General features: G+C 43.2%; 1 protein-coding gene across 1 annotated transcript in view; it reads right to left on the bottom strand.

The window, feature by feature from the left end:
• Positions 1-242: 242 nt before the first annotated feature.
• The window catches only part of TRIML2 (tripartite motif family-like 2), an 18,208-nt gene continuing 5,154 nt past the window's right edge, over positions 243-13,296 (bottom strand). The window contains exons 4-8 of the mRNA XM_011980770.1: positions 9,959-10,153; positions 8,244-8,384; positions 6,528-6,550; positions 6,265-6,365; positions 243-923 (exon numbers count right to left, since the gene is read on the bottom strand). Of these exons, the coding sequence (XP_011836160.1) occupies positions 352-923; positions 6,265-6,365; positions 6,528-6,550; positions 8,244-8,384; positions 9,959-10,153 (1,032 nt within the window). The 3' untranslated portion in view covers positions 243-351. The remainder of the gene's footprint in view (positions 924-6,264; positions 6,366-6,527; positions 6,551-8,243; positions 8,385-9,958; positions 10,154-13,296) is intronic.

Genomic DNA, 13,296 nt, shown 5'->3' with positions numbered 1-13,296 from the left:
ACCTGATTCTGCGAATGTTTTCAGAAATAGATCGAGTTCCTAACCTAGTTCTAAGGACCTCAGACTATATTTCTTCTCTAATTCCCCAACCCTACAATGCATATGCGTTTGTTCTCATTAGTGTAGGATTTCCCTGTTACTATCATTCATGATTCAAGTTAAGTGCAACCTCTTCCACTACACACATTTGTGTTGACAGTTACACAAGCGCAAAGGCTCCGGATATTAAATCAGGCTCCAACTCCTGGAACGCTTTTTATTGGGTTAGTTTACAAAAATTCTTTCAATGTCCCGTTCTCCAACTCTCCAACTTTCTGGTCTCTTGTGGTGCTGGAGTTTGCACACAGAAGATTAAGGGCTAACAGCAGCATCACAAGAAGGACCGTGTTGCGGGGAGATGGTGAGGGAGTCTGGACTTGTGTCTCCGTTTGGGATACAGAGGGAAAACACAGGCCTGAGAGCTCCTTGGAAGGCGCAATGGGAGAAACTGTAAATGAGGGACGTCTCGGTCACATTGTAGAATGATATCTGCCCGTGTTCGTAGTCAAGGAAAACCCCAACTGTGTCCAACTTCTTTTTCAGGAAGAGCCTTTTCAGAGGGGGGAAGACCCAGAGGGTCCACTCCGTGCCCATCACCGACCCTGTGAGCAAGACTTTCTCTCCGGAAGCTCTGGCCGTGCTGCCCTTCGTGTCTGCAGAGCCGTGGAATATGCCCACTTGCCACCTGGTTGCCTTTTCCACATCCACCTCCCAGTAGTGCCGCCCTGAGGTGAAGCTCTCCGCGGCCAGCACCATGGCACTGAAGTCCAACCTTCCTGGGTCGTCAGCCCCATCCTGCTGCCCGTGCCTCAGTTTCACAGTTCTCAGGTCCTCAGATAAGGCCAGGCAGGGATGAGCTGTTTCCGGATCCAACGTTAAATGTCCTGCCAGGAGAGAAAACCCTCGTTAACGTAGGAGTTCACCAATGCCAATGCCAGAGACGTGATTCTAACATGCCTGGGCTTCCCACTGAGTGGGCACAAGCCCCAGGCGCAGACACGGGAGAGGCAATTTGGGAGGGTCCAGAAAAAGGAACCTCTAAACTTTACTTCAATATGGACCTCGTGGAGGAAAAAGTCCATAAGATATGGAAAGGGACACAGTCTGCCTGAGCAGGAAGAATAAAACAAAGATGAATGGGCTAAGGAAGGTTTAGAAACACCTTCACCCGGCCAGGCGCGGTGGCTTACAAGGTCACGGGTTCAAGACCAGCCTGGCCAAGACGGTAAAACCCCGTCTCTATTTAAAAAAATACAAAAATTAGCCAGGTGTGGTGGCGGATGCCTATAATCCCAGCTTCTCGGGAGGCTGAGGTAGAAAATTGCTTGAACCCGGGAAGCAGAGGTTGCAGTGAGCCGAGATCACGCCACTGCAGTCCAGCCTGGGCGACAGAGCAAAACAAACAACATCTCAAAACAAACAACATCTCAAAACAAACACCAAAAAACACCTTCACCCCAGAGGCTGTCAAACTGTCCTGGTGCCAAGTTCCACCCAGATATCACTTGGGACCCAACCCTGGTCTTCTACAGGTCTCCAAGCCTGGAGCGGATGGAGGAGTAAGCTAGCAGCAACTCATTCATGGCCCTCCCAATGATGTACTCTACACATCTTAAATATCTCCACAGGGTAACATAGAGGCCTGGAAATTGCGGACAACGGGCCCTGGACATCAGGCAGTAAGTACATCAGAGAATTCACCAGTGGAGGACAGAACGCCTGTGAGGACCCTCCAGCAACTCACGCTGAGAACAAGCAGGCTCAATGAATTCCTCATACCTGCACAAATACACCTTCTTCCTATCTCTGTTCCTCTCACCTCTTTCTGCCCAACCTCTAACTATCGTGATCTTTCACAGGGCTTGGTCCTGGGACCCCTTTCAAGTAGTATATTCTCCTTCGCTGCCTCCAGGTAACTGTGCTTCAGTTTTAAAGCCCTTCCCTGTGTTTATGACTCACTCTATAAACAGCCAAATACCAGCTGGAAAAAACACAGGAATTTCAAACATAATACACCCAAAATGGAACTTCAAGGCCAGCCCTCTGCAGTCTCCACTAAGGGAGTTCACAGCTCCCTTACTGCTTCAGCTGTCTAAGCCTTAAACCTGGAAAGCCTTTATTTCCTACTTTCTGTAATGTGGAATCCAACTTAATTTCTAGTATTTGACTACAGTAAATTTAATTAACTTAAATCTCTGAATTTGAAGGCCAATTCACATTATTAGGTTGGTCTCAAAAGCTACATGTCTTGAATTTTAAATAAATTGTCTGAGACTCTCAGTATTTCCAGGAGACTGGCAGAAACAAATGCAAATTATCTTTGGAAAAATGCACAGCTGTGGCCGGGCACATTGGTTCACGCTTGTAATCCCAGCACTTCAGGAGGCCGAGGCGGACGGATCACTTGAGGCCAGGACTTCGAGACCAGTCTGGCGAAACCCCATCTCTATTAAAATTACAAAAATTAGCCGGACCTGGTGGCAGCCTGTAATCCCAGCTACTCAGGAGGGTGAGGCAGGAGCATCGTTTGAATCTGGGAGGCAGAAGTTGCAGTGAGCCGAGATCGTGCCACTGCACTCCAGCCTGGGCAACAGAGCGAGACTCATCTCAAAAACAACAGCAACAAGAAAAGGTTGAAGAAGAAAAACCAGGAACATCTCAAGAGAAAAAGAACTTGATAAATTCAACATTGATTCATGATAAAAATTCTTAGTAAACCAGAAATAAAGGGAGACATCCTCAATTTGATGAAACGCAGTCATAAAAAAAACCTATAGCTAGGGCCAGGCACGGTGGCTCACGCCTGTAATCCCAGTACTTTGGGAGCCCGAGGCAGGCAGATCACGAGGTTGGGAGTTTGAGACCAGCCTGACCAATGGAGTGAAACCCCGTCTCTACTAAAAATACAAAAATTAGCTGAGTGTCGTGGCACGCGCCTGTAGTCCCAGCTACTCGGGAGGCTGAGGCAAGAGAATCGTTTGAATCTGGGAGGAGGTTGCAGTGAACGAGACTTCATCATTGCACTCCAACCTGGGTGACAAAAAAACAAAATACAAAACAACAAAAAGCCCTATAGCTGTATCAGAATTTACAGTAAAGACTTAATGTCTTCTTTCTTCCTAAGATCAAGAATAAGCAAGTGTCCACTCTCATCACTTCTATTCAACACACTGCAGGTCTGAACCAGTATGATACGGCAAGAAAAATACAGAAAAGGCTTACAGACTGGAAAGGCAGAAATAAAGCTATCTATACTCATATACTGCATGACTTTGTAGAAAACCCCAAAGGATCTATTTACAGAAATCCACTGTCTAATGAGTGAGTTTTGCATAGTAATAGGGTACAAATGTCAATATATATAAAACAATTCCATTTCTATATACTTGAAATGAACTAGAAATGAAAGAAATGTCCATTAGAAATTGGTATTTTAAAATACCATTTACAGCGGTACTAAAAAACATAAAATACTTAGGGATACATCTCCAAATACATATAACATTTGTATGCTGAAAGTGACAAAACACTAATGAGAGAAATCTAAGACCTAAATAAATGGAGATATTTTGTATTCCTGGACTGAAAGCACTAAATATTGTCAAGATGTCAATTCTTCCCAGATTGATCTACGGATTCAATGTAATATCAATAAAAATCCCAGCGGTCCATTCTGAAGAAGCCAACAAGCTGATTTCAAAATTTATGTGGAAAAGCAAACAACCTACAGTAGCCAAAACTATTCCGAAAAAGAATACATTTGGAGAATGCACAGTACCTGCTTCCAAGACTTCCTACAGAGTTATCATTCAAGCCAATGTGCTATTGGCAAAGGAAGAGTCAACCATCAATAGACCTCTTAGAGTCACAAGTAGACCTGGTCACATGGATAGAGTCAAAACCAACAGACCTCTTAGAGTCACAAATAGACCTGGTCATATGGATAGAGTCAACCATCAATAGACCTCCTAGAGTCACAAATAGACCTGATCACATGGATAGAGTCAACCATCAATAGACCTCTTAGAGTCACAAATAGACCTGATCACATGGATAGAGTCAACCACCAATAGACCTCTTACAGTCACAAATAGACCTGGTCACATGGATAGAGTCAAAACCAATAGACCTCTTACAGTCACAAATAGACCAGGGTCACATGGATAGAGTCAACTACCAATAGACCTCTTAGAGTCACAAATAGACCTGGTCACATGGATAGAGTCAACCACCAATAGACCTCTTAGAGTCACAAATACATCTGGTCACACATACCAGTTGATTTTCAACAAAGGGGCCAAGTAAATTGAATGGACAACGGTAGTGTTTTTAACAAATGAAACTGGAACAAATGGATACACATGTGACAAAAAATAAAAATAAAAGGTGGGGGGAGGAGAGGGTTTGCACCATTCTGTGAACTGTATACAGATATTAACTCTCAATGGTTCATAGGCCACAATGTAAAACCTAAAACCGTAAAACCTAAAGCCATAAAACTTTTAGAAGGAAATCTTTGTTGGCTTTGGCAAAATTTCTCAAATAAGACACAAAAAGCACAAATCATAAAAGAAAAACATTGATAAATTGAACTTCATCAAAATGCAAAACCTCTACACTTCAAAAGGCAGTATTAGGAAAATGAGAATATAAACCATACTGGGAGAAAATATTTGCAAAACATATCTGATAAATGACTGCTAAACAGAATATATAAAGAAATTATAAAACTCAAGAAACATACAACCCAATTTTAAAAAGGGGTTTGTACATGTATTTCACCAAAGTAGAGATAGAGGGAAAATAAACACATGAAAATATGCTCAACATCATTAGTCATTCTGGAAATGCAAATTAAAATGAGATACCACTACACATCTATTGGGTTGGATGTAGTAAAACAAACTGACAATACCAAATGCCGGTGAGAATATAGAGTAACTGAATCTTGCACATTATTGGTGGGAGGGCAAAATGGCACAGGTAGTCTGGAAAACAAGTTTGACAATCTCACCCTTAGATAGTTAATCAAGAACTGTGAAGCTATGCCCACAGAAAAACCTGCATGCTAATATTTACAGCACAGAGCTGGAAACAACCCATGTCCATAGAATTGCAAAAGATAAATAAATTATAGTATATTTCTACAATGGGATATTATCAACAATGAAAAGGAGCAAACTACTGATAATGAAGCAGTCTGGACATTCTGTATCTCAACTGCAGTATCCTGTCAGCCTCGAAAGGCCACACACTGTAGGATTCCATCAATAGGACGCTCTGGAAAAGGCAAAGCTATAAGGACAGGAGATACAAACCCTTTGTTATACATGCTGAATTTCTCCCCCTAGTTTACATTTTTAAGCAGTGGAATCTGCCTGCAATCATGTTTCATGGCTGGGAAACTGGTAAAGAATCTGCAGCCAGGCATGGTGGCTCACGCCTGTAATCCCACCACTTTGGGAGCCCAAGGCACGAAGACTACCTGAGATCAGGAGTTCGAGACCAGCCTGGCCAGCATGGTAAAATCTCGTCTCTACTATAAATACAAAAAATTAGCCAGGTGTGGTGGTGCATGCCTGTAATTCCAGCTACTCAGGAGGCCAAGGCAGGAGAATCGCTTGAACCCAGGAAGGGGCGGTTGCAGTGAGCCAAGATCGTACCACCGCACTCTAGCCTAGGCAAAGTGAAACTCCGTCTCCAAAGAAATAAATAAATAAAAAAGAATTTGCATGGGAAAAGCTTTCATATAAGATCATACAGTTATTTTCTTGATCGTTATCTAATATGTATAACATATTCAGCTCTCCAGTCTCCTAAAATTTTTATTTATTTATTTAAGATAGAGTCTCGTTCTGTTGCCCAGGCTGGAGTGCAGTGGTGTGATCTCAGCTCACTGCAACCTCCGCCTCCCGGGTTCAAGCAATTCTCCTGCCTCAGCCACTCACGGAGCTGGAACTGCAGGCGTGCACCACCACAACTGGCTAATTTTCGTGTTTTTTGTAGAGATGGGACTTCACTATGTTGGTTAGGCTGGTCTCAAACTCCTGGCCTCAAGCAAACTGCCCGCCTTGGCCTCCCAAAGTACTGGGATTACAGGAGTGACCCCCTATGCTGGCCTAAAATTTTTAAACTACTGGAATTTGTTTCCATTTATGGCAGGAAGGTCATCCGATTCTCAAATACAGAACAGAGCCGTGTGAGCGTTCACACGTGTCAACTTACTCTGGAGTACTCTGAACATGCTGCTGAATCCTCTTATGTGGCATAAACTCAAGTCTATGATATGAGCGGGCTCTAGACGCTCAAGCAGCAGTGACTTGCTCCTGAAGGGAAAGGACAGCCTCAGTCATCCGCACAGACCACAGACCCCTTGGTCTAGTAGATGGATCCCATTACCTCCTACCAGCAAATGCACTCTCCTTATCCCAATCAACATCTTATTGGACTCTGGTTCTGACCCAATTGTATCCAAAATGAAAACTCACCTTTCTAAAGAGTATTTTGCATTCTAAGGGAAAGAAAAGAGACCGGGTTACTACTGGGTTTTTGAGCCGTCTTTTGCAATCTGTGCCCAGGAAAATATCCTCTACAATAAACTCAATTTCCATGTCATGTCTTCAGCCTCATAATGCTAGTTATCAGATGAACAAATTCTAACATGGAAACAGAAAAAGTCAGAAAAATGCATGAAATCATGTTGTTGTATCCCCAAGGAAAATGTTTTCTATCCTTCACCCCAGCCATCTTATTCACAGCCATCATTTCTCAGTCTTCAGAACGCCAGCATCTATCTGCTTTCCATGCAGGGGGTGGCCAGAGTTGAGCAGGTCAAGGGGCTGCTGGCTGGGAGGGCAGTGGGAGGCAGGCAGAGCCACACCTGCCTGCATGATCAAGAACTGAGCTGCTTCCTAAGGATTTACCTGCAGACGTTTTCCAGATGAGCGCATTCACTTGCAATTATAAGCCTAGCAGAGGGATATGGACAGTCTTAAAAAGACAGTAAGGCCGGGCGCAGTGGCTCATGCCTGTAATTCCAGCACTTTGGGAGGCCCAGGCGGGTGGATCATCTGAGGTCAGGAGTTTGACACAAGCCTGACCAGAACGGTGAAACTCCATCTCTACTAAAAATACAAAAATTAGCCGGGTGTGGTGGTGGGCGCCTGTAATCCCAACCACTCAGGAGGCTGCGGCAGGAGAATCGCTTGAACCCAGGAGGCAGAGATTGCAGTGAGCCAAGATCACTCCACTGCACTCCAGCCTGGGCAACAGAGTGAGACTCCATCTAAAAAAAGAAAGATAACCCACTTTTTGAAAAGGAAACGTATGTTACTGTACAAAATTCAAAATATGCAAATACTTACCACAGACTGAGTAGCTTCTTCACAACAGAAATTCATTTCTCGCGGTTCTGGAGGCCGGGAATCTCCAGATCAAGGCACCGGCAGATTCCGTGTCCGCTGAGGGCTCCAGCCCTCCTAGGTAGCCTCCATCTCCAGCCTCACAAGCCGAAGGCACAAGGTCTTCCTCCGCCTCTTCTATAAGGACCCTAATCCTACTCACAGGGGCTCTGCCCCCAGGACCCACTCACTACCCAAAGGCCCCACCTCCCAATACCATCGCCTTGGGGGAGAGGATGTCAACATAAATATTTTGGAGGGCCACAAACATTCAGACCATAGCAGATAATCTCACCCTTGTTTCAAGATCATCGCAGATGACTATATATTTATTTATTTTTGCCAGAAAGTCTGTGACTGTTAGCAGGCACACATGTATATGTGTGTATATATACTTCTTTTCGAAAGATCAAACGAAAAGCAATCTGCATCTTTCTTTTTCACTTGAGTGCTTGAAGATACTCTTGTAGTGCCTATAGAGCTGTTTTATTCTTTATGATTACAGAATATTCCATTGTATGGATGTATCATAATTTGACTAATCAATTAACCACACTGTGTCACATCTCAATCCGAACTTACTGCTTTAAGGTGCGAATTAATCTCATGAAGCAGCTCCACACTATCCCACAAAGCTACGACCATTCCTAATGCTTTTGGCAGCTAAAAAGTAGTCGTGCAGTCTTCTTTGGTAGTTGAAGATCATTGGATATTGTGTTCTGGCGGCAACCCCTAATGAGTACTGTCCACTTCTCATTTCTCAAATACTGGAATGAATTTTATTTTCTTTTCCCAGCATCTTACCTTGAGCAATACTAAGGCGTCTTCCCCACACTTCTTCTCAAGCTCCGTGGTGAGGTTTTGGAGGCTGCAGATCTGTTCAGAAACCCTTGCTTCACTCTCCTTCAGTTTCTTCATGTTCTCTCTCCCCACATGGCTCAGTCTCTGCAGAAGCATCTCTTTGTTACTATTTAACAACCTCAAGTTCAGGAACAGGAGTTCAGTAACTTCTCCTATTGATTCATTCAACCATGTCTTTAAAAACCTGCTTTTCGGCTGGGCACGGTGGCTCACGCCTGTAATCCCAGCACTTTGGGTGGCCAAGGCCGGCAGATCATGAGGTCAGGTGTTTGAGACCAGCCTGGCCAACATGGTGAAACTTGGTCTCCACTAAAAGTACAAAAATCAGCCAGGGGTGGTGGCGGGCGCCTATAATCCCAACTACTCAGGAGGCTGAGGCAGGAGAATTGCTTGAACCCGGGAGGCTGAGGTTGCAGTGAGCCAAGATCGAGCCACTGCACTCCAGCCTGAGCAACAGAGCAAGACTCTGTCTCAAAGAAAAAAAAAAAAAAAAAAAAACCAAACAAAACAAACCAAACCTGCTTTTCTGCCTGCTACCCCAGGAATAGACATAATTAGGCAAGACCATGATATTGTTGAAGCAGGATTCCTCTCAAGAGACAGTGGATTCTTTGACCCCATTATGTATGTTTAAGCTGACACAGATGTGGGTACATGCAGCCCTTACTCAAATTAACATGTACCTAAAACATTTCATGTTTTTTCTGTGGCTGCTCAGAAGGTTCCCTATTTTTTCATTAACTTGAAATCAATTAAAATTAAGTTATATAGATTAACTAATAAGAAATACATAATTATGTACTGATATTGGTTTTCTTTTTATCCTTCCAAGTATACTTTACATAGGTAGTCACATAAGCAACGTGAGTATGTTATTTAGGGGGAAAGAACACAAACATAAGTGATAGTTTATTATATTTGATTACTAATCCGACAACTTACTTTTTTCTTGGAGAACATTCCTTATTCATATACACAGAGCCGTGACACCATCGTAACATGCTGAAGAGTATTCTTCCATGTATGTGCAGAGCACATTTTGTGAGTCTTCTATTGATAAATACAGGGTGTTTCTAACCTCTTGCTATGAATAAATGTTATAATTGTAATATCTCCTACTCATCAACTGCTTAACATGAAGCAAGACACTGTTTAATAAGCTTAGCAGATTACCTCACTCAAATCTCACAATAATTTTATAAATTAGGGGCCATTGTTATGTGCGGTTTACAGCTAGAGGAACCAAGTCAAAGGTTAAGCAGCAGGTTGTAGGCCACCCAGGAGCCAGGAAACAGCTGACTCAGATAGGAACTCCATTCATCTGGCTTCAAAGGAGAATTCTAAACCATGGCTCTAAACTGAAACTCAGTTTCAGTGTTGCCTTATCCAGGTATCTTTTTCTATGTGTGTAAGTATATTTGAAGTATAATAGAGTAATATGTGTACAAATATATTTATAGGTATATTGTGCTTTATTTATGTCTTTTTATATGCATGTGAAGATAAATTCATAGAAATAGAGTTGCCAGGTAGGTATATAATTCATTTAATACATGTGTGGTTGTCACTGGATATGTTACTCCAGAATTGACATAATGTTCAGCTCTTCTTTTTCTCATTTTTCAAATATTAAGAGGATGTTGTTTTCAACATCTCACCTGCAGCATTTCCTGGAACATCTCCTCTAGCTCTGTGGCAAGTTGGATCACTTGATTCAGAAGGCCTTCTCTCAAGTTCAAGTCAGACGAGCATTCTTGCTGTCTCTGGAGATTCAGCTCACACTCTTCATCCAACAACCGGAGTCTCATACTATACTCAGACTCAATCATCTTTTTAAAATTTTGTTCCTCTTCCTTCCTCATATAGACATGATAGACTTCAGGTTAAACATGATAGATTAACACCACACACACACATTATAATAGTTACATATATATATATCTATCTCTCTCTTACATTGACCACAATGTGTTCTTTCCATCTCTAACCCCAATATAAAGACAAGGAAGGCCGGGCGCGGTGGCTCACGCCTGTAATCCCAGCATTTTGGGAGGCCAAGGTGGGCAGATCACAAGGTCAGGAGATCGAGACCATCCTGGCCAACGTGGTGAAAACCCGTCTCTACTAAAAATACAAAAATTAGCTGGGCGTGGTGGCACATGCCTGTAATCCCAGCTACTTGGGAGGCTGAGGCAGGAGAATCGGTTGAACCTGGGAGGCGGAGGTTGCAGTAAGCCGAGTTCACGCCACTGCACTCCAGCCTGGCAACAGAGCTAGACTCCGTCTCAAAAAAAAAAAAAAGACAAGGAAATATAAAGTACAGAAGCAATAAGCCCAAAGGACAAATGGAATTTGAGTCAACATCAGCCAAGACATCAACACAATTTTACAACATAAAATGCAGACGAAGAAATGTTCATCAATAAGGAAAAACTAAGGAAGCTACAGCCTCTGTCAACACAGAGGAGGAGACCAGGACATTGGAAAAGGGCCAATGGGATTTGCTGATGCTTGGGTAAGAGGTGTGGGGAAAAAAAGAAGTCATGGACGAAAGACACCAAAAATTTCAGGCTAAGCAACTGGAAGAGTGGAATTATCAAAATATAGAGAGAGAATCTATGGCAGGGCTGGATTCCAGAAGTGAGGCGTGCGCATTAGTTAGGGATGTGATGAATTTGGTTAGTCAATTAGACATCCAAGTAAAGATAGTAAGTAGGAAACTGGACGTGAGTGAAGTCTACTACCTTTTGGAAGTCTGGGCTAGGGATATATATTTGGGAGTAGTCATCTTAGAGATGCTTAAGTAACATCTCTATTAAGCTATTTAAGATTCAATGAAATCGTCCTGGCGCTGTGGCTCACGTCTGTAATTCCAGCACTTTGGGAGGCTGAGGCAGATGGATCATGAGTCAGCAGTTCGAGACCAGCCTGACCAATATGGTGAAACCCTTGTCTACTAAAAATATAAAAATTACCCGGGCATGATGATGGGCACCTGTAATGTCAGCTACTTGGGAGACTAAGGCAGGAGAATCGCTTGAACCCGGGAGGCGGAGGTTGCAGTGAGCCGAGATCGAGCCACTGCTCTTTAGCCTGGGCAACAAGAGCGAAACTCCGTGCCTAAAAAAAAAAAAAGTTCATTCTACCAACAAAAAAAAAAAAAAAAAAAAAGTTCAATGAAATCAAGATTTATCAAGAACCTGACCACTTCTCACCACCTCTTTACCTGTCCCCCAGCTCACCATCATCTCTCCCTAATTATTGCAAGTCCCTTTACACGTCTCTCCACCTCTGCTTTTACTATCTTAATGTCTATTTTCATTTGGCAGCTAGCATGTTTCTATGAAAATGGAAGTTAAACCATGTCAGTCTTCTGTGCAAAACCTTCCAGTGGTTTTGAACCTTGTATTTCATTGAAGGCTAGCCACCCTGAATGACTGATCATCTTCTGATCTCATCACCTACAGCTCCCATTTCCTTACACAGCTCCAGCCAGATACATGGCAGCCTCCAGGCCTTCCCTCTGCCTAGAATATTCCTCCCCAAGACAACCGCATGGCTCAATCCCTCACCTCCTTCGGTGCCACCTTCTGAATAACAAGGTTCTGATCACTTTATTTAAAAGCTCACTCCATTGCTTTCTTTCTCACTTAAAAAAATTTTTTTAAACATTTCTCATGTAACATACTATACATTAGGCCGCGCACGGTGGCTCAAGCCTGTAATCCCAGCACTTTGGGAGGCCGAGACGGGCGGATCACGAGGTCAGGAGATCAAGACCATCCTGGGTAACTCGGTGAAACCCCGTCTCTACTAAAAAAATACAAAAAACTAGCTGGGCGAGGTGGCGGGCGCCTGTAGTCCCAGCTACTTGGGAGGCTAAGGCAGGAGAATTGCTTGAACCCGGGAGGTGGAGCTTGCAGTGAGCTGAGATCGTGCCACTGCACTCCAGCCTGGGCGACACAGCGAGACTCCGTCTCAACACAGCGAGACTCCGTCTCAAAAAAAAAAAAAAAACACTACACATTAAACTTATTTTGTTTACTTCCACTAGAATTTAAGTTCCACAAAATCAGAACTGGGTTTTTTTTTTGTTTTCCATTGACGCGCCCCTAGCAGCTTGCATAGTTCCTGGCAAACAGTGAGATCTCAGTATTTGCTGAACATGTGGTGCTTGAAACTTAAAAAAAAGGGGGGATTAGCTGAAAAATTCTTGCTTAGCCAGGCAATTCTCCTCCACTATCTTCCCCAATTAGGAATTTACTTCCTTTAAAAACTGAGGGAAAGAAAAGACCCAGAATCGGGGATACCTTGCACAGAATAAGATTAAGTATGAAGACACGGTCTGAAATTAGAAGTGAAATGTGCCTAACAGGTGGTGAACCCTCAAATCTGGATAACAATTCTCAAATCGCTCTTTAAAGGGTTTCAGAATTTATGTGGCAACCAGAAGTACAAGAGATGCTCCTTCTCCTATGTCATTGTTCCGAATGGTGTCACTAATCTTTTTGATCATTGCAAATAGCATTGCAAATGCCATTTTACTCACAATATAATTTGTATTTCTCTTACCATGAACAAAAGTTCAGATTCTTTCAATGTATTTAAAATATACACTTTCTTTTCTGCAAACTCTTATTTGATCATTATTTAAAATTAAGTTTCTAGTCTTTTTCTTACTGATTTATTTTTATTTATTTATTTTTTTTGAGACGGATTCTTGCTCTGGGACCCAGGCTGGAGTCCAGTAGTGTGATCTCAGCTCACTGCAGTCTCTGCCTCCTCTCCTGGTTCAAGCGATTCTCCTGCCTCAGCCTCCCGAGTAGCTGGGGTTACAGGCTCGTGGAACCACGCCCAGCTACTTTTTGTATTTTTAGTAGAGACGGAGTTCCACCATGTTGGCCAGGCTGGTCTCAAACTCCTGACCTCAAGTGATTCGCCCTCCTCAGCCTCCCAAAGGGCTGGGATTACAGGCGTGAGCCACCGCGCCTAGCCT

This window comes from Mandrillus leucophaeus, unplaced genomic scaffold (genome assembly GCF_000951045.1).
Source record: "Mandrillus leucophaeus isolate KB7577 unplaced genomic scaffold, Mleu.le_1.0 Scaffold217, whole genome shotgun sequence".
In the NCBI taxonomy this organism is placed as follows: Eukaryota; Metazoa; Chordata; class Mammalia; order Primates; family Cercopithecidae; genus Mandrillus; species Mandrillus leucophaeus.
This window is presented reverse-complemented; position numbering and strand designations above follow the sequence as displayed.